Source organism: Delphinus delphis, chromosome 10, assembly GCF_949987515.2.
Source record: "Delphinus delphis chromosome 10, mDelDel1.2, whole genome shotgun sequence".
Taxonomy (NCBI): Eukaryota; Metazoa; Chordata; class Mammalia; order Artiodactyla; family Delphinidae; genus Delphinus; species Delphinus delphis.
This window is the reverse complement of record NC_082692.2, coordinates 45,946,430-45,971,648: the sequence shown is the minus strand read 5'-3', so window position 1 is coordinate 45,971,648 and position 25,219 is coordinate 45,946,430. Positions and strand designations below refer to the sequence as shown.

The 25,219-nt window shown below is 38.1% G+C and overlaps 1 protein-coding gene across 1 annotated transcript in view; it reads right to left on the bottom strand.

Moving 5' to 3' along the window:
* Positions 1–21,987, bottom strand: part of KHDRBS2 (KH RNA binding domain containing, signal transduction associated 2) — a 684,497-nt gene extending 662,510 nt beyond the window's left edge. The window contains exon 1 of the mRNA XM_060022069.1: positions 21,827–21,987. Coding sequence (XP_059878052.1) covers positions 21,827–21,917 — 91 coding nt within the window. The 5' untranslated portion in view covers positions 21,918–21,987. The remainder of the gene's footprint in view (positions 1–21,826) is intronic.
* Positions 21,988–25,219: the final 3,232 nt, after the last annotated feature.

Below are 25,219 nucleotides of genomic sequence, written 5' to 3'. Positions count from 1 at the left end.
AAGCAGCTGCATAGCACAGGGAGATCAGCTCGGTGGTGTGTAACTACCTAGAGGGGTGAGATAGGGAGGGTGGGAGGGAGGGAGATGCAAGAGGAAAGAGACATGGTAACATATGTATATGTATAACTGATTCACTTTGTTATAAAGCAGAAACTAACACACCATTGTAAAGCAATTATACTCCAATAAAGATGTTAAAAAAATAAAAAAGAGCTAATCAACATACACACACAAAAAAAAGAAATGAAGGAAACAATAGCAAAGATCAATAAAACTAAAAGCTGGTTCTTTAGGAAGATAAACAAAATTGATAAACCACTAGCCAAACTCATCAAGAAAAAAAGGGAGAAGACTCAAATCAGTGGAATTAGAAATGAAAAAGGAAAAGTAACAACTGACAGCACAGAAATACAAAGGACCATAAGCCACTAGTACAAGCAACTGTATGCCAATAAAATGGATGCCCTGGAAGAAATGGACAGATTGTTAGAAAGATACAATATCCAAAGACTGAACCAGGAAGAAATAGAAAATATGAACAGACCAATCACAAGCACTTAAATTGAACCTGTGATTAAAAAACTTCCAACAAACAGAAGTCCAGGACCCAATGGCTTCACAGGTGAATTCTATTAAATATCTAGAGAAGAGCTAACACCTATTCTTCTGAAATTGTTCAAAAAATTTGTAGAGGAAGGAAACCTCCCAAATTCATTCTATGAGGCCACCAACACCAGACACCAAAACCAGACAAAGATACCACACAAAAAAAGAAATTACAGGCCAATATCACTGACAAATATTCACGCAAAAATCCTCAACAAAATACTAGCAATCCGAATCCAACGATACATTAAAAGGACCATACACCATGATCAAGTGGGATTTATCCCAAGGATGCAAGGATTTTTCAATATCTACAAATCAATTAGTGTGATACACCACATCAATAAATTAAAAAATAAAAACCATATAATCATCTCAATAGCTCCAGAAAAAGCTTTTGATAAAATTCACCACCTATTTATGATAAAAACTCTCCAGAAAGTAGACATAGAGGGAACCTACCTTAACACAATAAAGGCCATATAAAACAAACCTACAGCTAACCTCATACTCATACTGGTGAAAAGCTGAAAGCGCTTCCTGTAGGATCAGGAAAAAGACAAGGATGTCCACTCTTGCCACTTTTATTCAACATAATTTTGGAAGTCCTAGATATGGCAATTAGAGAAGAAAAATAAGTAAAAGGAATCCAAATTGGAAAAGAAGAAGTTAAACTGTCACTGTTTGCAGATGACATGCTATTGTATACAGAAAAGCCTAAAGATGCTACCAGAAAACTACTAGAGCTCATCAATGAATTTGGTAAAGTTGCAGGATACAAAATTAATACACAGAAATCTGGTGCATTTTTATACACTAACAATGAAAGCTCAGAAAGAGAAATTCAAGAAACAATCCCATTTACCACTGCATCAAAAAGAATAAAATACCTAGGAATAAACCTACCTAAGGAGGCAAAAGACCTGTACTCAGAAAACTATAAGACACTGATAAAAGAAATCAAAGATGACACAAACAGATGGAGAGATATACCATGTTCTTGGATTGCAAGATTCAATACTGTGAAAATGACTATAGTACCCAAAGCGATCTACAGATTCAGTGCAATCCCTATCAAACTACCAATGGCATTTTTTATAGAATTAGAACAAAAAATCTTAAAATTTGTATGGAGACCAAAAAGACCCTGAATAGCCAAAACAATCTTGAGGGAAAAAAAACGGAGCTGGAGGAATAAGACTCCATGACTTCAGACTATATTACAAAGCTACAGTGATCAAGACAATATTGTACTGGCACAAAAACAGAAATATAGATAAATGGAACAGGATAGAAAGCTCAGAGATAAACCCACACACCTATGGTCAACTAATCTATGACAAACGTGGCAAAGATATACCATGGAGAAAAGACAGTCTCATCAATAAGTGGTGCTGGGATAACTGGACAGCTATATGTAAAAGAATGAAATTAGAACACTCCCTAACACCATACACAAAAGTAAACTCAAAATGGATTAAAGACCTAAATATAACACCGGTCACTATAAAACTCTTAGAGGAAAACATAGGAAGAACACTGTTGGACATAAATCACAGCAAGATCTTTTTTGATCCACCTCCTCGAGAAATGGAAATCAAAACAAAAATAAACAAATGGGACCTAATGAAACTTAAAAGCTTTTGCACATCAAAGGAAACTATAAACAAGATGAAAAGACAACCCTCAGAATGGGAGAACATATTTGCAAATGAATCAATGGACAAAGGATTAATCTCCAAAATACATAAACAGCTCATGCAGCTCAATATTAAAGAAACGAAAAACCCAATCCAAAAATGGGCAGAAGACCTAAACAGACATTTTTCCAAAGAAGACATACAGATGGCCAAGAGGCATATGAAAAGCTGTTCATCATCACTAATTATTAGAGAAATGCAAATCAAAACTACAATGAGGTATCACGTCACACCAATTAGAATGGGCATCACCAGAAAATCTAAAAACAACAAATGCTGGAGAGGGTGTGGAGAAAAGGAACCCTCTTGCACTGTTGGTAGGAATGTAAATTGATACAGCTACTATCGAAAACAGTATGGAAGTTCCTTAAAAAACTAAAAATAGAACTACAGTATGACCCACCAATCCCACTACTGGGCATATACCCAGAGAAAACCTTAATTCAAAAAGTCATACACTTGTTAGAATTAATTATTCCTAGACCTCAACGTAGACTTACAGAAGCAAATATCCAGAATTAGAACCTGGGAACCTGCTTTTCTTATAGTTTCCCTGTAAGAATCTTAACATCAGTTTACTGAATGCTGCTAGTCTGTCTTTGCAAGAATACAAGATACAAAAGTATATATAAACTTCTATAAGTGGCCACAAAGTGACCATTTCTCAATCACTAGTTAATTTCTGCAACAACCCCCCATTTCACAGTCTATATCCAAAGTTGGTCTCCCCAGTCAGATAAACTTAAATATGGGTTTGTTATTAGTTGCTGATAATTAAATTATTATTTTTTGAGAGAAATTACATAGTAATGATATATTCAAAAGGAAGTCCATGAAAGATTAGAGACAGATACAGAAGTATTATGGGTGAAAAGAGATGCTAGATCTGTGTTTAAAAAGTGGATAGAGACTAAATTACATAAGATTGACACAATGCTGTATGTTTTCAAACTGTATACATTAAAGTTTATTATACTACATTCCTTACTTTTATCAATGTTTGAACTTTTCTGAAATATACTTTATAAAGCACTAAGATTGTTGGTAGTAGAGGTATCTGTTCTTACACTTCTTCTTGGTTCAGCAACAGACTATGCTTTCCAGCCCTACTGCAGTTTAGGGATGGCCATATAATTAAATTCCTAACAATGAAATATGAGCAAAAGTTATCTTTGTTGTGTTCCTGGTCTAGGACTTTAAAGAGAAAACGTCTCCTTCCTAGTTATTATCTTTCACTTTTTTCCCTGCTAGAACCTGGGTGTGGTGAGCCAGTCTCAACAAGGCACCCTCCATGGCAACACCCTATGATGCTGTTGGAGTCCCCAAAGGAATGACTGGGTTTTGATTGAATGATTGGAAAAGAGTCATCCTCAAGTCTTAAAAAAAAAATCAAAACCTTGAATGGTTATGTGAATAAGAAATAAACTAATTTTGTGTTAAGCCATTATACTTTTGAGTCATTTTTATATCAGTTTAGCCTATCCTAATGAATATCATGAGAATTTGTTGTGTATGCTTTTCTGAAAACAAAATAAAGCTAATTTAAAGGTTAGAAATTTTTAGGGAAAACATTAAATATTAATCCAAAGTAATACTGATAGAGTAATTAGATTATTTACAAATTATTTACAAAAGTCATAATATCTCTTGAAATATAAATGTAGCTAATTGTAGGTAATGTTAATGTTCAAAGAAGGAAATTGTGTTAATGAAGATGTACTATTAAACTAGTTGTGATAAAATTACATGATCAAATTATTGTATCGTTATTGTGTTGTGTAGGCTTTTGTTATAAAATTAAAATTATAAAGTTCATGTTCATAGTATATAATCTGCTGTTTTTAGGAAAAGCTAATGTTAACAAGGCATAATAATAGCTTATGTAGTAATTATATTATATTTGTTATTCATTTACTCTAAATATTTTATTGAACACATACTGTAAGCAAATAACTGATCATTCATCACGCAGTCTATTAGGAAAAATGAAAAAAATTAAATATGCAAATACAGTACAAAGGATTTAGTGCCACATAGGGCTAAATGCAAGTGACCATGAGCTCAGTAGTCAGATAAATTGGGGACTTGGTGTGATAAGTTTAATTATGTTCCATCCAAGAAATGAGTGCACAGAATTTTTGAACATTTCAGTGATGTGTATGTATATACATATATATGTGTACACACACACACAGCAGTAATGAAAAGCATCTTAGTATCAATTTTATCTGGATCCTCAAAACAATAGATGCTATCAATAAAATCCAAAATGAATGTAAAACCATCACACAGAACTTCTCAGGTTTGGTTGCTTGGTAATAGATTCCCTGATGGAGTTTCATATGCAGGATATTCGTTAGGGATAACTCTTGTGGAAAAGGGAAATGAAGAAGGACTGGGAAGAAGTTATCCTGAAATGAAGGCCCTGCAAACCCTCAGTCAGTCCCATCAAGAGCTCTGTAACAACATGGCTTGTCAGAGGTGTCCTGCAGAGGCTCAAAATAGCTGCATTTTTATAACTGGCTAATGCAGGCTGTTTAGGGAAGGGACCCGTTGGTAAAAGTGGTTCTATCAAGTTAAGACAAACCTTGAAATAGATAACAGCTGGAAAATGTATTGGTACCTGGCACAATTTCTTCCCTTTGTCAGGGATCTAGGGGTCAAATCCCCATGTTCCCTTGAACTTGGAAGATATAGTGAACTAGGGTCTTCCTCTGAACTAATATGATTTAAAAATGTGAATGCTTTATAAATGAACCGGCTACGAAAGAAGGAGAGGTGGCTGGGTTAGGACTGGTCCCATATCCCATGGTTTGTCAGAGCAAAGGATGCTTAGAACACATACCCCATGTACCAGGTAAGAGCTATGAACTGTAGGGAGCTAGCATGGGGTGCACAGAACTCTTCAAGACAGCTTGCTAAGGGGATGAGAAACCTCAATAGAAAGCACCTAGAGGTGTACCTCCAGATATCTAGGCATCAACTAAGGAGTTGAAAACAACAAGCCAGAATAAAGATGCATGTTAATTATTGAACTCAAGTTGTCTTTATGACTAGAAGTACCTAAAAATCTCTTTTATTATTTGATAATCATCAGAAGAATATAGAATGCATCCTAGTTTTCTTCTAGAAAGACGGAAAAATTCATCTTGCAGAATAAGATAAATGGAGAGTGATAGAAAAGTTTCAGGTTCTTTTCTCATTATTTTCTGTGCACCCTACTTGTTCAACAAAATAGTGAACTCACACTGATTTTTATGCTTGCTTACATCATTTTGCTTAAATTATGTGTAAAAAATATATTTTCTAAAATAGGAAGTAAGGTTAAATTAAAAAAAAAAGTCATGCACCCCAATGTTCATTGCAGCACTATTTACAATAGCCAGGTCATGGAAGTAACCTAAATGCCCACTGACAGACAAATGGATAAAGAAGATGTGGGGGAGCGCTCCAAGATGGCGCCGACCGCAGTCCCGCCCGCAGCATCCTCCGCACCTCCGCAGTCCGGCCGCGCCTCCCGGGCCCCGCGTTAGGGCCGCCGCTGCCTCCCTTGCCGCCGCTGCCAGCTGACCTGTCCTGGACGCAGCATAACTAACGAAGCTGCTGCAGGATGAGAAGATGGCAGCGCGGCTGCTCGCACCACCAGGCCCTGATAGTTTCAAGCCTTTCACCCCTGAGTCACTGGCAAACATTGAGAGGCGCATTGCCGAGAGCAAGCTCAAGAAACCGCCAAAGGCCGATGGCAGTCATCGGGAAGATGATGAGGACAGCAAGCCCAAGCCAAACAGTGACCTGGAAGCAGGGAAGAGTTTGCCTTTCATCTATGGGGACATCCCCCAAGGCCTGGTTGCGGTTCCCCTGGAGGACTTTGACCCATACTATTTGACGCAGAAAGGGACACGGGTTGGAGCCCTGGTCCAGGAGGATCCCACATGCCGAGGAGCAACTAAGCCTGTGTGCCACAACTACTGAAGCCCGCATGCCTAGAGCCTGTGCTCTGCAACAAGAGAATCCACTGCAATGAGAAGCCCACGCACCTCAACGAAGAGTAGCCCCCGCTCACCGCAGCTAGAGAAAGCCCACGTGCAGCAACGAAGACCCAATGCAGCCAAAAATTAAAAATAAATAAATAAGTTTGTTTTTTAAAAAAAGAAAAAAAAAAAAAAAAACAAAAAAAAAAAAAGAAGATGTGGTACATATATACAATGGAATATTACTCAGCCATAAAAAGGAACGAAATTGGGTCATCTATAGAGACGTTGATGGACCTAGAGACTTTCATACAGAGTGAAGTAAGTCAGAAAGAGATAAACAAATATCGTATATTAACACATATATGTGGAATCTAGAAAAATGGTACAGATGAACCAGTTTACAAGGCAAAAACAGAGACACAGATGTAGATAACAAATGTATGGACACCAAAGGGGGAAGCGTGGGGTGCGGGGGTGATGGTGGTGGGATGAATTTGGAGATTGGATTGACATACATACACTTATATGTATAAAATAGATAACTAATAAGAACCTGCTGTATAAGAAAGGAAGGGAGGGAGGAAAGAAGGAAGGAAGGAAGGAATGAAGGAAGGAAGGGAGGGAGGGAGGGAGGGAGGGAGGAAAAAAAAAGGATTGCTATTATCCTAAGATCAGTTCTGTTTTCTCTTAGTCAAAGTTATTTTGGTTGCAAATAACATAAAACAATCAGAGCCACCTTAAATAATTATCAGAAAAGTGTATATCTTGGAAAAATCCTGGGGCTTCTCAAGGAAGTTAGGTTAGCTGGGGCCCTGGAAAGACCTCCTTGGAATGGCCTCAGTCTGTGTATCTGTTTTGTTCTGAAGAACAGACTTAGAACCCCAGAGTCTACTTTCCCCCTGTATCAGGAACCAACCCAAACTGGGTGACCTCTTTCCTTTAATGCCAATTTCTCACCAGAAAAAGTTGGGAGGCTGCTCTGATCCCTTTGGCAGCAGCCAAGTGAACAAGGGTGAGTAATTCAGTGCCCTGAAGAAGCGGGTCAGGGTTTAAGAGAATATGGGTCAAAACAAACTTAGAGAATCCTGTGAAACATCAGTTATATGATATCAGTCATCAGGAACTAGAAAGTGAATTGCATCTAAGAAAGTTGTACTTATTTTTTCATTTCTAATTGGAAGTGGTCAAAATGAGCTACTAACAGTAAACATCAGACACTTCAGAGACTTTTTTTCTCTCCTTATTCACCTAATGTGGATCTTAAAACTAATACTGTGAAAGTCTGATACATATATAAAAAAGACATTTCTTTCAGGGGTTTAAATATATCTATAAACTATTATTTAACATAAATCATACACTCTAACATTTCATCTTCAGACAAATTTCAAAAGCAGTTTTCCTTTATGGTAAATAAAGAATTATTGTCCAATACTATGAAATTTTTAAAATGAGATAAAATTGATATTCATAAATCATCTAATCCAAACTTCCATTTCCAAGGAAGTATCAACATATATCTTTTGAGAAAAACAAAATAGTTCTTTTTCCTTTTCTCAATTTTCTATAGGAGGTTTTAAATACCCCCACAGGAACAGACTTCAGTAATTCACAAGGCTATCTCACTTTATGGCATGTAAATTCATTTTACTTCTTGTCCAGATCCAAACAGAAATTGCCCACTACATCCCTATTTCTAAAACCCAGAACACAACCATCTTCCTTCAGGGAGTAGCCTTCCTGCCTGTATAAACACACTCCCCCAAGAATTACCTTGTCAGAATCCAGCACTGATGTACTGTGTCAGTCTGGATCATTGTTAAATCTTTTTGGCTATTAGTGTTGAAACGATGGGCACCTGCGTGTTTACGAAGTCATAGTGGTATGGTACCTGTGCTTTAGGGATTAATCTAAAGTCAGCAGTCACTTATGCCCTCGGGCAGTTTTCAAAACTATGTCACATTTCAGGGTAATTGCAATGCTATCTCTTAATATGCCACTGATGATCAAGAGGTATCAATGGGCTATCACTGTGGATGGAGATGTTGGTCCCAGTTGTTCATCTGCAGGTGTACCTATTTTACCCAGGGTAGATTTGTCAATTCTGTACAGTGTATTGTTTCTGTACAATATATTTTTTACCTGCAAAAATAGAAAAAGCATATAACCTACTATCTAAAATTATATGGTCTTTTTTTTAAATAAAATGTTTAATGCATCTACTTTATGCACTATTTTGTGATTCTAGAACTTACTTTGCTAGTGAGGACAGGGCAATAGTTCAAATTTTACTAGATATCACTACTGCTGAGTAGCAGCAAGTACCTTACTTCTTTATTGAAAGAATGCTATCCTTGTCATAGTCAGTAAACTTCAAGGCCTCTGGGATGTCTAGTCTCCTCCTCAGTTACAGTAAGAAAGTGTATTCATAATGTTCTTAAAAGATTATGTTCTAAATTCTGAGGAAATGGCAAAAAATTCATATAGCTATATATAATTTTAAAGCACAGTCCAAAAACATGTCATGCTTAATCATTCTAAGGCAGCCATTGTTCCCTTTGTATTGGAACAAACATACTGAGGGACAATATTGCAGACAGTTCACATATACTTAGACACTATGATCTTTATTTATCTATATTTTATGTGCTTAAACACTATACTATGTCTTTTAACACTTGAAACATGATAATGAGCAAAAAGTATATATTTTCAGTAAATGATACTGAATATTTAAATCTTAAAAAAAAATAAGAACTTTGACCCTATCTTGACACCATATACAAAAGTTACCTCTAGATGTGTCATAAACCTATACTTAAAAGCTAAAACCATAAAGCCTCTAGAAAAAAATATTGAGAAGACCCTTTGTGACTTTGAGGTAGGCAAAGATTTCCTAGGGAGGACACAACACTAAAGTATAAGAAAAAAAAAACAATGAATTAGACTTCAGAAAAAAATTAACTTCTGCTCTTCAAAAGACACTTAAGAAAATTAAAAGCCAAGCCGCATATTGGGAGAAAATATTTGCAGTATGTATATTTCACAAAGGATGCAAATCCAGAATATACAAATTACTCCACCAACAATAAAAAGACCAACAATCCAATTAAAAGTTCGTCAACATTCTAACCAATTGTTTCAAGTAAGATAACAGATACAAATGGCCAAAAAGTATTTGAAAACATGTTCAACATCATTAATCATCAAGGAATTGAATATTAAAAGGGGAAAGGGGGGGATAAAATAGGAGTTTGGGATTAACATATACACACTACTATGTATGAAATAGATAACCAACAAGGACCTATTGTAGAGCACAGGTAACTATACTCAGTATCTTGTAATAACCTATAATAGAAAAAAAATCAAAAAAACATATAAAAATAACTGAATCACTTTGCTGTACATCAGAAACTAACACAACATTGTAAATCAACTATACCTCAATAAAAAATAAAATTTTAAAAAGATTCAAACAAACAAACAAACAAAAACTACAATAAGTTACCACTTGAAATACTAGAATAGCTGTTGTTAAGACTGAGAACTTCAGGTACTGGCAAGCAAGTAGAACAACCAGAGTTTTCATACAATGTTGGTGAGAGATAAAACAGTGCAACCACTTTAGGAAATTATTTTGCAATCCCATATAATATAAATAAGGTTTACCATATATACACATACACACACATTCTAAGACCCAGCAATTCTGTTTTATGTAAAGAGAATGCATGTCCACAAAAATCTTGCACATGAACATTCATAGCAACCTATTCATAATAAGCATAATAAGCTATCCCTGAAAACAGCCCACATGCCCATTCACAAGAGACTGGATAATCAAATTGTGAGATATTGATACAATGGAACATTACTCAGCAAGGAAAAATAAACTATTGATAAATGTAGGAACATGGATAACTTTCAAGACTATGTTGAACTTAAGAAGGAGGAAGAGTGCATACTCTTTGAGCTTCTGAGTCTTTCCTAATCCCGCATCTATCGTATGCACCTACTTTTTTCTTTGAGGGTTCTTAGGACTTGTGGTCACATGTGACTTTGTTGACCACTGACACCTTCTTGATACATTTTCCCCATGAATTTGTGATTCTACAGTCAATGTAGAAATTTACTGCCTCCATTCTGATCAGTGATCCACAGTGAGCATGAGATTGGCACCAGAATGTGCTGGACATTTAGATCCTTTAAGCTTGTATTATGAGCATTTCTCCGCACTAAGTGACATTATAGTGTGAAAAGATGTATGTATTATCTTTCCAAGATTTGTTTTGGCACTGGAGGAAATATTAACTATGTTGGATCTGAAAGAAGACATTTGCATATGCAAAACTTTATTTATTTTAAGGTTAAGCATTACTTCATGAAACATTTATTTTTGTGTGTGTGTGTATGTGTGTGTGTGTGTGTGTGTGTGTGTGTGTGTGTGTGTGTGTGTGTGTGTGTGTATGTGGTATTTCTTACCCTGGAATCTGATAAAAATTATTTGAGAGCTACTGTTATAATAGAAAGAACACAGTAGGTGATGTCAAAACACTAGTGTTTGAATCCTAGATCTGCCATTTGGCTGCTTTGTGACTCTGGGCCAATTTCTAAATCTGTTTGAGCCTTTGCTTCCTCATCTATGATACAGGCTCTTGTCAACTATACCATGGATCAATCATCAATCATCTCGTGAATCCTCTGCAAGTTTACCTGCAGTATTTATCCAACAGCAGAAATCAATGAAGATTCTTTTCTTTACTCCACTTTTTTTTAAAAAAATAATTGAGGCAAATCTTATGAATAGTGAAATGCAGTTTTTAGGTTTACAATTTGATGAGTTGTGATAACTGTATAGGCTGTATATGCAGGGCTCTTGACAAGAATAGAGAACATTTCCATCAGCCCAGAGACTCTCCTTATACAGCTTTACCATGACTCTGCATTCCTTTGGCAACCACTATTCTGATTTCTATCATCATAAATCACTTCTTTCTTCAACTTTATATAAATGTTCTTTTAGACTGTGCAGTTTTTACAGTCGACAAGTCCAAACTTCTTAACGTAGTTTACAAGACATGTGTGATAAACCACTCTCTTTAGACCCACTTTTCTACATGCTTTCTCTTTTGCTGTATTTTCCAAGCATATTTAATCTGTTTGGTTCCTGGACCCATTTCCAACGACCCCTTTCTTGTGCTTCAGATGACAGTTGCAAGTCCAGGCTGTTACCTGTACTTCTAACCTACTGGTTGTAAACCAGAGGTTTCCAGGGTCCCCCCCTCTCCTTGGGGACAATTAATTTGCTAGAGAAGCTCACAGAACTCAGAGAAGCATCTTACTTACTAGAACATCTGTTTATTACAGAGTGATACACTCAGGAACAGCCAGGTGGAAGAGATGCACAGAGCAGGTCTGGAAAAGAGCGCAGAGCTTCCAAGCCTTTTCGGAGCTCAGCATTCTCCCCAGATCTCCATGTGCTACCAATCTGGAAGAAATCTGAATCCAGTCCTTCTATGTTATTATCAAGGTTTCATTACATAGGCATGATTGATTAAATCACTGGTGACTGGCAACTGATTCAAGCTCTAGCCCCTCTCCCCAAAGGTCTGGGGGGTGGGAAGGAGAGGTAGGACTGAAAGTTCCCACCCTCTGATTACCAGTTGGGTTCCCTGGCAACCAGCCCCCATCTTTAAGTTACCTAGGGGCTTTTCAAAAAGTCACCTTATTTACATTACAAAAGACACCTTTACATCTCTCTTCACTTAGAAAATTCCAAGAGTTTTCGGAGCTCTGGCCAGAAACAGGTAAGATGATCAAATATATATATATATATATATATATATATATATATATATATATATATATATCTTTTTGTAAATCATAATGTCACACCTAACTTCTACCTATTCAAAAAAATGTTCTCTTTCTTTTCAGGCTTTGGAGATGTTCGCTGTATCTATGTATCATTCTCCCATATTATAACCCCTTCTTCACTGAATCTCCACCATATCCTACTTCTGTGTTAGATCTCAACTAACATGGCCCTTCCCACTGAGGCCGCCCATGATCTCTGTGGGCTCCTAAAGCATCATCTATTTGCCTTGTCATTGCATTTCTCAGATCCTATGGAGATTGCGTATTTAATTGCCTGTAACTCTGTCCTCTCCTCCACCTAAAAGCAGGTCTCAGATAGTAATACAGAATACAGATAATAGCAACCAATTGGACCAAGTCTGTACTGTTTCTCATTTATCACCTGTTTTGTATATGCTTAACACACACACACACACACACACACACACACACACACACACACACACAGTCTGCTCATTTTACTCAAAGAGAAACCATTTGGCTTATTGTACTTCATTCCAAATACTTATCATCTCATCTAATTCCATTAAATGGCTTTTAATTATCATAATTCTTTCTTCTACCAGATTTTCCTTATATGGATATGATATAATTTCCAATCTTTCACTAATTTCAGAATCCTAGCTTACTACAGTCATCTATCCTCATGAAGTCCATTCGAAAACAACTGCATATAACAAATTGCCATCTGCCTCAGCACATCAAATGACTTTCATCTTCACAGAATTCCTTAAAGGCCCCCTCTTGCACCAGATCTTAGATGGATTAAAAGGCAGCTTCTAGTTTTTGGCTTCTAAGAAGAAAAACAGACTATATGGAGATATGGATGATACTTAATTTAACACTCACATTTACATGCCTAAATATACAGTAAGAACTGTATTCTGTTATGTATTCATGCTACTGTTTTCATTTTATAGTCTTCTTTTATACAATGAGTATATTGCTACATGTAAATCAAATTTCTAAAAATCAAATTCCTTAAATTTCCTAAAGGAAATTATTTTAAAGGAAACAAATTCTCTAGTAACAGATATTTAACTCTCCTAAAAGTTTTTCAAAGCAAGATCTTGGTATTTCCTTAAACCAGTCATATTCTGCAATACTGTTTAGTGTTTCAATGTTTAATGGTTGCTTTTTGAGACTTTCACATTATAGTTAGACATTTACTTAACCTCTGATTTATTACTTAAAAAATCCAAATGGATTAGGCTATCCTCTAATCTGAATCTTTATCTTTCCCATAATATAAGGACAATATTACCTGCCTTTTTGGATATAATGTAAGGACATGACCCACAGTATATGTTCAAGAAAAGTAGCTATTACTCTAGTCATCCCTTTCTTCTCAAAATGTACAGATTTCTTCTCCTTCAGCCTCTACTGAGTTTCCATCACCGAGGCTCTGTCTCCTGAGTTGCATCAGGGTCTATCATTTTCTGACATACAATGAACCTGCTAAAAATAGCTATACTCGAGAGAAAACATGTTCATTCTGCTTTTCTATTAGAAGGTAAAATCTAATCTTCAATGTTTTGAAGGAAATGGACATCAATTGTGCCATTCCTGATAAAAGTGTAATAACACAGACCAATCTGTTTCAAAGTAATTAAATCCTAAAGCCTCATTACCTATAGATAACATTTGTATCAGGCCATGCTGGTGAAATGGGTTCTCAGTTTCTGACCACATGTGAACTCTGCTCAACTCCCAAATTATAAACAAAACTGACACTCCCTCAAGACACAAGAGAGGACCTATGGTTGTTCTTCCTTCCTAGAAGAATTTGGCAAATATAAGCAGTTCTCTTAAAAAAAAAAACATGGAAAGAAAAAGTCTCAGCAAATCACACAAAGGTCTCCAATCCCTCTTTTGGATCCAAGAAAAGAAAAAAAAGTGTTCTCCTGCTCTTTACCATCTCACAACTAAACTCCCTCAGAAACAACAGTCAATGTAAGACACTGAAAATGTAGGCTCCCTTGATAATCCTTAACCCAATTCTGTACTAAGGTAAATTTCCCATTTATAAATGTATTTGCCTTTTATATACTATACTTATTTAAAGACACTGGGGAAGAATTCATCCAATACTTGCATTCAGGAACATATTTAAGAAGTGAATGATGACCACCACGCTGATCTCCTCAAAGTACTTTGCATGTTAATATCTGAACTTCCTGCAAAGCCTGCCTGAAGCAGTGTCTCCCACGGGAGACAGGATGCTGTAACCAGTACACCTGTCTCTGGGTAAGAAAGCCTGGGTTTCAGCTTTATAATTTATTTGCTGTGTGATCTGAGATAAATTAACTTCTCTAATTCTTAATTTTTCTCATTTGTAAAATAGGGTAATGCTAGTAACTATCTCATAGGATTGGCGAGTGGATGCATTGTGGTAGGTGTGTCAGCATCCAGTACACTGCGTGACAAGGAGTATCTCCTCACCAATGCTGACAGAGTGACCACGAGAATGAAGAACTACAATCACAGTGACCTCCTTGGAATCTCTGTGACACCAGCAGTCTGTAAACCCCAGCAGCTCTTACCATGCACTGTTATTTATATCTTATGTATACTGTTAAAAACTAATAAATTAAACATCTGATACCTCTTCATATACCAATAACACATACTGAGGACCGGTGTTACCAACTCACATTCAAGGGCACATGCAATCACATAGTCAAGGATCACTGAGTCCTTGCCCCACAGAACTCATCCCCCAAACTGTAGCTAAACTACAAGTTCATCTATAGTAAAGGACCGAAAACTTTGTCATCCAGGTGTTCTTGAATGTTTATTCTCTCTCTCTACTGCAAAAATTTTTTGGAAGTAGTGCTCCTGAGGGTAAGGTAAGCAATGGAGGATACGCTACAAATGATTTGCTTCCCAAAACAGTTAAAAATATTTGTGCAACAAGATACTTGGCTGTGACCTCTCAACTTTTTGACAAATAAAACATGCGGTTATTTCAGAACTCTCCTCTGGAGAAAATGAAGAAGTCATATAACACGAGTATCTGCTAACATTCCTTTGGGAGATCAGCTATTAACCAGTACTCTATTATTTTTAAAAAATATATATTTCTATATCATACTTATTTTACTGAAATTCACCATTTCTGTAAGAAAAGGATCATATTACAATCTATTAATATATTAAGCCTTACACTGTTTATAGCTTTAAAGAAACCAACTGGTGTCAGGATATAATTCCGATTAAGCTACATTTCTTATAATCTGTATTCAGACAAGAAAAGGGATCAAATCAAATGTTCAAAAAATAAGGACATAGGAAAGGCTGGTGATACTAGAGTCATCTCCAAGGGTTTCTAAAAACCATCTCTAAAACTTCCCTCCTTCTGCAGCTGCCATGAGAACACAGAGCTCCAATCTAGATTGTATACTTAATAGAAACCAAAAATTTTGATCAGATATTGTGTTCATTATCCAGATGGATTTATCCTGGTCATGCTCATTCTTACATAATTAATGAAATATTAATGTACAAGACTGAACCTGCCTTCAAAAGAAAATCTTATAAAGAAATAAATTAAAACACAAATGAATGGAGACTGGATATTATATATAAAATAAACACAGAAGACTTTGCAGAAGGGGGCAGGAAGAAGGCAGGCTGGCTGGGTACCATGTGACTCAGGCAGTGGTTTTGCTAGTTTTTCTTGTGTTTTATATATGCCAAAGTGGCAGCTGGAAAGGTTGGAAACCCAGGAACATTAACAGAAGGAGACCAAAAAAAGGCTCAAGCAAAGCCTGCTCTCTCCGGCCACAGGACTAGAAAGAGGGCAACCTTGCAAGACAGAAAACTTTTAGACAACAAACATCCTTCCCCAGCCAAACAACACAGAAAACAAAACAAAACCCAAAAACCGGTGTCTCAGGCTCACCCCCACCAAGAAAAATTAAATAGGGAGCCTGGGTGTCCAGCCTCCCTCCACTGTGAAGGGGCACTCCTTCTCTCTGGGGGGAAGGCAGGGGGACTGAATAGGCAACAGCACTTCCGTACCACCAGCAGTGGGGACAGAGGCTACGTGGAGACCCGGATGTCCACCCCCAGGAGCAGGACCAATGCATCCTTCCCCGTCCAAGCCGGGGGTGTCAGAGAATCTTTCACTCCTGCTGGAATTCCTCCCTACCCCTCTCGGTGTCACTAAAGACCACACGGGAACAGCAAAAAGGGGCTCCCTCCCTCCCCTAGGCACCTGGGGAAGCCTGGACTCTCCCTGCCCCAGAAGCATCCAGGCAGGCAGCATCCCCTCCCTCTGCTGGCCTGCTGTCAGAGATGGCCTGCCTATGACAATAGCATTTAAAGGTGTGACATGGTCACACTCTGATCTTGAATGAACCACTCTTGACAGGGTGTGTGTGTTGGGGTGGGGAGGAGAGAGAGGGAGGATGGTGAGCCCTGGTAAGAGAGACAGAAGAGAAAAACCAACAGTGTGTAGTGCTTGTAAACCAAGGGAGAAGCCAAGAAATTGGGAGAAGAACAATAGTGGAAAGTGCAGCCAAGTGCCCTGATGAGAGGTCAGACACATTTTACTGGATTGCGCAATTAGATGATTCTCACTGGAGCCTCTGGTTTCAAGACAATGATGAGGACTGCAGCGAGATGGAGGACCTGTGGAAGGTAAACTGAGAAAGTAAGCAGCTGTATGGACTCATGTCATCAGAAACTTGAAGGAAACAAAGGAGAAAAATTGTCAAGAGAGGTTATTTTTATTACTTTCAGCAAGTGAAACAAGTATTCTATTTTTTTTAAGTGATTCCGATTGAATCATGTTTATAGGCTGCTCCAAGGAAAGCTGGGGATGAAGACGTTGGAACTACTGAAGAAAGGATATAATAGGCCAGACCTGGAGGGGATGATGGGTGCTGGGATTAAGGATGCTGTGAACAAGTCAGCCTTGAACAAAAAAATTAATTTCACCTTCTGGGAATGAAAGGAGTATGGAATTTTTTAAGTGGTAGGAGGCTGAAGAACTTCGGAAGACAGAAATCCACTTCCCTTGAGGAAAAGGAGAATGCAGCCAGCTGCCCAGAGTGATGAACATGTGGCCTGATAAGGAGGCCAAGCAGGTGCAGAATGAGCCTCGAGAGATCCAGGTCCTGGGCTAACCAGGCTCAAGTCAGACACGGGCAAGCGACCACTGATGGAGGGAACACGATATTTTAAAATCTCTCATTGGAATCATCTTTTATAAGATAATCTATTTCATAATTTGGTGTATGAGTTCAAATTTCACTCAGCAGTGATTCAGAGAGTTAAGTCAGTGCTCATTTTATTACAAAATCAAGCTTCAAGTTGAGGTCAAGTCCACAATGCCATTAAAACATTAAGGAAAACCTTAAACACATCATCTTATATTTGTAGAATTTCTGCTTATGTTTTTGTTTTAGTTGTACAAATATTCCTATTTTAAATTACAGCTTACATAGTCACAAACAGCATTTTTTAACATTAAAAGAACTCTGGCTGGTGGATATTTGTTTTGCTGTTTTACAGGTGAAGAAACTGAGAATCAGAAAGGAAATAAATGAAATATCCTTTATTTCACAGTTGGCAGGGGTGTCAACACTCCATCCCAAGTGTTTTGTTTGCTAAAGCAGAATGTCTCCACTATATGATAAATGTGTTTTAACTGCAGATCAAAGATACCTTTAACTTAGTTTTTTTTTTGCCAATTTTTATTTTTATTTAAGAAACATAAATAAGGTTATCCCAAATTTATTGGGAGAGAAAAGAGATTACATCAATCAAAGGAAAAGTCACATGAATACTATTTTTTATCAGAAGTTGGTTTTAGAAATTATACCAATACCTTTCTTTAACTTAAGAACTCACCATGTTTTATGGAAAATATTTCAAGGAACACATTCTGAGTTTAAAAATGATCCTTACTGAAAATCTAAATGTAGTTGAATCACTACAAGTCAGCATTTGTGATAAATTATTAATCCATGTTCCTCTCATTCATCCACACCTGCAAACAGGCCAATTCTAGATGGAAGGGCAAGCTTTTCACCAAAATTTGAAAAAAGCACCCAGAGTTTTTTAAAAATCACTTGAACTGTTGGGATATTTGGCAATATTTGACTTCATCATATGATGAGTCAACCAAAACAATGATGAACCTACCAATATTTGTGAATAATTCAGGTTAGGAAATCTTGCCAGCCAGAGAACCCAAAACACTCTCAATTGGACAAGAATTTATTAATCCTCCTAAAGGTATGGAATTGCCATAACTGAATCTATAAATTTGAACAGATCTATGTCTGTCAGCAGACAGGCAGGCTTTACTGCAAACAAGAATATTTCCATGCATATACATTTTTAGCTCCCAAGCCTTGAGAATGGTTCAGTAAATGTAAATCTGTCCCCAGTACCCAAAATAATGTTTATGCTTCAAATTGCATTATAATGCAATAAATGTATTATTAATCATTAAACTAAGAAGGAATGAAAAAAGCTTCCAAAATATTTAGCCACTGATTTTGGTATTCTGAATACACAAACACCACTCCTTTGCACCAGCAGTAGTCCCAGACTTCATTAGAATTACAAAGAAATCTAGTCCAACTCCTCAATTTGAGAGACTGGTTCAGGGAAGGGAAATTTACCAAGATTCAGTTTAGGCAAAAGTGGAATTAAAATCCAGGTATCTGGATTCACAGTTTAGTGCACTTCCCAGCAGTATCACAGATATAAATAACCTCGTCTAATTTCATCTGGCAAGCAAATTCAGAGGCTGAGTGGAACTTCAAGAATCATGCTGAATTTGCTGTTTTATCATACTCCAAAGCACCTTCCATACAAATAGGTAATTAAACAATATTATCATCACAGAAGAAAATTCTTTTAACTGCTCAAACATATTATACTATTCAAACCATATTATTCAAGATTTTTCTAAGTAACAACACAATACATAAAATGTTTGGGCTCTTCCTTTAACTTTCTCAGAATCATTCCTACTGAAAGTACACAGCAGGAACAAGTGAAATAACAAACTACAACAAAAATAACAAAATAACCAACAAACTAGCACTTTTAACCCTATGGCCTTCTATTCTAAGTGAAGTAGTCACAATTGAGCACTGATTTGCATCTACCACCAATCAAAAAATCAAAATAAATCACTGTGAAAGCTCATTGGTTTACATCACTGCCCTTGTATGTATTAGCTTCCAGAAAATCATTCCGAAGAACTGAATCATCTGGATCATTTTTATTACTCACTCAGTCTTGAGATGGTCTGCACAGTGCTGGCTGAAATGTACTTCACTGAGCACCTTCTTTCCAAATGAACATCTGTGTCAGGTTTATTTATAGCCGCTGCCTTCAATCAGTACATTTCCAGGGATGAGAAATAAAATTATCTCAACAACACTCTCCTATAGATATCCGAAACAAGACTTAAGAATCTAGGCAGATGGCCTTTGAAAAGATAATGACAGATCTATAATGTAAAATGTATGTTAAGGTTTATTAGAGATTCAAAAGGACACTCTTCAATAAGCACACATAAAGAGCCTCAGGTACAATTAGAGAATTTAAGTCTTGTGTCTCTTTTGGCCTATCTCTTTATATACTCAAGATTATTATCATCACCTCCTCCATCCTCTTTTCCTCATTATGTTTCCTCTGAAATTTGGACACCTCTCTCTGTTTCTTACTTAGATGTTTTCCTCTCTATTTAGGAGCTTTTTCCTCCTAATTCTTCACAAAAGCAGAACATGCTTCCCCCTACTGGGAAAAAATTAAATTACAAAGTACATAGGAACATGTTCCTAAGGATCAAGAAACGAAGTTCCTGAGAAAAATAAAATGTTAAGGAACCAGGTGCACAGCCTTCTCTGACTGTTTTATCAGCGGCAGAAATACTTGCACTCTCTATTTAGGGCTCCTCACACGCATTGCTGTAGTTTGGCAGTTTTCAGTACACTAACTCTCATTAATGACTGATGAATTAATCAAGTCTGCTGTCCCCAAAAGAAGTCCAATTAGCAGGTCTGAGAAAATGATCAATATGTAACTTTTTTCCATTTTAAAGCATTATCAGCTAAATGAAGACACTTCTGGAAAATATATTGAAGTAAATGATTTAAGAAGACTTTTAACTGCATTTTTAATCATTTTGAACAATCTTAATCATTTACCCATTAATTTACAATATTTCTATTATTTTTATGTAGTTATCTTTATTTTTTAATAGAGTAGAGGGAGAGTTTAATTTTTTAATTGACTTTCATTTTCAACTTTAGGTTCTATTTATTTTTTTTCATACAGTAACCAAGAAAGTAGTAAGCATGATTGCATTTTCTGTCCTAAATCCTCCATAAAACCAAACTTGTTCCTTGAAAAACAGTTTAGTTGTTTCACACATTCAATATTTCGATTATAAAGCTTTTCTTAATTACTTAGTATACAAAATAGAAAAAACACCTGACACTTTATTGTTGTAAATAATAATCCATCAACAAAACATTTAACTAAACCTAATGACTATTTGACTCATACATGGAGGATTAGAATTTTTCCTTCTATGTACAACTAAATCTTGAAAAAGAAAACATTTCCTTTAATGCTTAAGGGCTGAGGAAGAGAAAGTTTTAACTTTTAGTTTTACCATAGGTAAGTTCATAAGAACCTAAGCTACAAAACTGCACTGTAGTCAATTTGATGATGAAGCAGTTTATTATTAATGAGGCATTCATCAAGAAAAAAAAATCTGGAGTTGTTTTTAAAAAGACAGGTGTAGACTGCTACAGATATCTTGAGTACCTTTAGCAGTTAGACGGCATTATTTCAAGATAAATGAAGTAATTTGGTTAATACTTCTGTCATACAAAAGTTCATGTTCGTGTGTGTGTGTGTGTGTGTGTGTGTGTGTGTGTGTGTGTGTGTGTGTGTTTAAACGACCTTTCAAAAGAACGCAAAAGACGACATTTCTGTTCCTCTGGGAATGAAATCTCTTTTAACATTACAGGTACACAAAAGAAAATGCACACTTGGTAAAACAGTTGATCAGTTGTGGAGCGTTCCCAGAGATCAGCATCTCCCAGAGCACGCAATCATCACACTTCAAATAAACTGATAAGCACTTTAGCCTCTTCCACGTTCACAAACATTGAAGAACACGCAGAATTTAATCTAGGTTAATTCTGACTTTCCATAGGAAAGACTGTAATTAGACTAAAGAACATCAAAATCGCTTCCCAAGCAGAAGAGAAAGAAAAGAAAGAAAGAAAGGAAGGAAGGAAGGAAGAAAGACTGATTTGTAGCTAAGAAGCTGTTAAAACACTACATTGATCACCATTCACTCGAAATTGATTTCCCTTCCCTCTGCGGAGTGAAAATATCCCCGTGGACCGCGTAGCTCCTCACTTCTCTCCATCAAAGATCCTAACAGGGCACGTCTCCACCGCCACAGAGCTCGCAGCTCCGGGCTCCCCAAATTCAGCTGCGGAGGGAGGGAGGGAGGGAGCATCCGCCGCCCGAGGACCTGCTCTGTCCGCAGCTCTGGGTCGAGCACCTTAGGGGACAGTCTCCGCGAAGGAGACGGGCGTCCTCCCCAACTCCGCTCCCCGAACCCCGCCGCGGTGACAGGGGCCAGCTGTCTGTTTCCACCTGGGGAGCAAGTCCTACCTTCGGCTAGCAGGCGCGAGGCGTGCACAAAAGATGGATCCAGGCTATCTTTTTCTGCCATCAGCTCAGGCAAGTATTTCTCCTCTTTCATAGCGCGGACTTCGGACCGACCCCGGCCAGGCGCAGGGCTCCGCGCGCTCGGACGTAGGTCGCCGGCACCCTGCTCGCCCGCCTCCCGCCTCCCGCCTCCCGCCTCCCGCTTCCCGCCTCCGCTTCCCGCCTCCCGCCGCCGCGGCTCGGGGTCTGGCGCCCTCTCCGGTCCCGCGCCGCGCCCGCCCCCGCCGTCGGGCTACGCGGCCCCGCGCCTCCCGACCCGTCCTGCCTCAGTCCCTCGCTCGCGCCCAGCCCGGCTCGTACCAGCAGCCTGAACAGGAGAGGAGGGCACAGGGCGCGTCCCGCCTCCGCCCAACGCTGATTGGAGAGGGTGTCGCGAGAGGCGGGGTCCCGCGAGGCCGCGGGCCCTTACTGGACCTCGCCGCAAGTCGGGTCGCCTGAGTGGCAGGACGCGGCAGGAGAGGGGAGGGCAGCGCGGAAGGTGCAAGCGCTTTCTTCTCGCAGCCAGAGCCCGCCCTGGTTATTAGGCATGCCCAGTTGTGTGGAGCCCTCCTTACTGCTGAGGTGCCGAGAGAGAGCGGGAAAAGCACCGGTTGAACAGAGAAGCTGGGGTCCATGACGGGACGGCAGATGGTGATGAGGAGGGCGCGCGGAGGGAATGGGAGACCACTCGGGAAAGCCTCGGGAAGGTAGATGGGGCTTTACCTGCGTCGCTAAGGCACAGGTGCTTCTCTCCGTCCTGCAGCTCTTACGCACTCCAGTGTGCAGGAATCAGCTGTGCACCCGGCCTGGAAATATGAAGACTGCATGTGATCGGCGGCTGGTATTTCCAATGAGCCTGACCTACATCGCAGAGACGCAGTAGAATGTTCATTGATAAACAAATAAAGCGGCTCCCGAGCTATATTCTTGCACAGCAACACGCCTCCCCTGTGCAATCATTGGGGTATTGACATAGTTCTGGTTGTCCTCCATCCATGCCTCCTCCCCCAATCCCTATCTAAGGAAGGGATTCTGGGAGGTGGCTGAATTTTAAAACTAAAAAGCAACATAATAAGTAAGTTTGTGAAGGAATTAGGAAAATATGTGGAAGAAGGAAGAGACTAGGAAACAGGTAACTACGGTTGCTCCAATCTCCCCCTTTCTCCTTTATTTAGTTTTTTTTTAACATCTTTATTGGAGTATAATTGCTTTACAATGGTGTGTTAGTTTCTGCTTTATAACAAAGTGAATCAGTTATACATATACATATGTTCCCATATCTCTTCCCTCTTGCGTCTCCCTCCCTCCCATCCTCCCTATCCCACCCCTCTAGGTGGTCAAAAACCACCTAGCTGATCTCCCTGTGCTATGCGGCTGCTTCGCACTAGCTATCTATTTTACGTTTGGTATTGTATATATGTCCATGCCACCCTCTCACTTTGTCACAGCTTATCCTTCCCCCTTCCCATATCGTGAAGTCCATGCTCTAGTATAGTAGGTCTGTCTTTATTCCCGTCTTACCCCTAGGTTGTTCATGACCTTCTTTTTTTTTTTTTCCTTAGATTCCATATATATGTGTTAGCATATGGTATTTGTTTTTCTCTTTCTGACTTACTTCACTCTGTATGACAGTCTCTAGGTCCATCCACCTCACTACAAATAACTCAATTTCATTTCATTTTATGGCTGAGTAATATTCCATTGTATATATGTGCCACATTTTCTTTACCCATTCATCTGTGGATGAACACTTAGGTTGCTTCCATGTCCCAGCTAATGTAAATACAGCTGCAATGAACATTTTGGTGCATGACTCTTTTTGAATTATGGTTTTCTCAGGGTATATGCCTAGTAGTGGGATTTCTGGGTAATATGGTAGTTCTATTTTTAGTTTTTTAAGGAACCTCCATACTGTTCTCCATAGTGGCTCTATCAATTTACATTCCCACCAACACTGCAAGCATGCTCCCTTAGCTCCACACCATCTCCAGCATTTATTGCTTCTAGATTTTTTGATGATGGCCATTCTGACTGGTGGGAGATGATACCTCATTGTAGCTTTGATTTGCATTTCTCTAATGATTAATGATGTTGAGCATTCTTTCATGTGTTTGTTGGCAATCTGTATATCTTCTTGGGAGAAATGTCTATTTAGGTCCTCTGCCCATTTCTGGATTGGGTTGTTTCTTTTTTTGTTATTGAGGTGCATGAGCTGCTTGTAAATTTTGGAGATTAATCCTTTGTCAGTTGCTTCATTTGCAAATATTTTCTCCCATTCTGAGGGTTGTCTTTTTGTCTTGTTTATGGTTTCCTTTGCTGTGCAAAAGCTTTGAAGTTTCATTAGGTCCCATTTGTTTATTTTTGTTTTTATTTCCATTTCTCAAGGAGGTGGGTCAAAAAGGATCTTGCTGTGATTTATGTCATAGATTGTTCTGCCTATGTTTTCCTCCAAGAGTTTGATAGTTTCTGACCTTACACTTAGGTCTTTAATCCATTTTGAGTTTATTTTTGTGTATGGTGTTAGGGAGTGTTCTAATTTCATACTTTTACATGTACCTGTCTTGTTTTCCCAGCACCACTTATTGAAGAGGCTGTCTTTTCTCCACTGTATATTCTTCCTTCCTTTATCAAAGATAAGGTAACCATATGTGTGTGGGTTTATCTCTGGGCTTTCTATCCTGTTCCATTGATCTGTATATTTGTTTTTCTGCCAGTACCATACTGTCTTGATGATGGTAGCTTTGTAGTTTATTCTGAAGTCAGGGAGCCTGATTCCTCCAGCTCCACTTTTCGTTCTCAAGATTGCTTTGGCTATTAGGGGTCTTTTGTGTTTCCATACAAATTGTGAAGTTTTTTGTTCTAGTTCTGTGAAAAATGCGAGTGGTAGTTTGATAGGGATTGCATTGAATCTGTAGATTGCTTTGAGTACTATAGTCATTTTCACAATGTTGATTCTTCCAGTCCAAGAATATCGTATATCTCTCCATCTCTTTGTGTCATCTTTAATTTCTTTCATCAGTGTCTTATAATTTTCTGCATACAGGTCTTTTGTCTCCTTAGGTAGGTTTATTCCTAGATATTTTATTCTTTTTGTTGCAGTGTAAATGACAGTGTTTTCTTAATTTCACTTTCAGATTTTTCATCATTAGTGTATAAATATGCCAGAGATTTTTGTGTATTAATTTTGTATCCTGCTACTTTACCAAATTCATTGATTAGCTCTAGTAGTTTGCTGGTATCATCCTTAGGATTCTTTATCTATAGTATCATGTCATCTGCAAACAGTGACAGCTTTACTTCTTCTTTTCCGATTTGGATTCCTTTTATTCCTTTTTCTTCTCTGATTGCTGTGGTTAA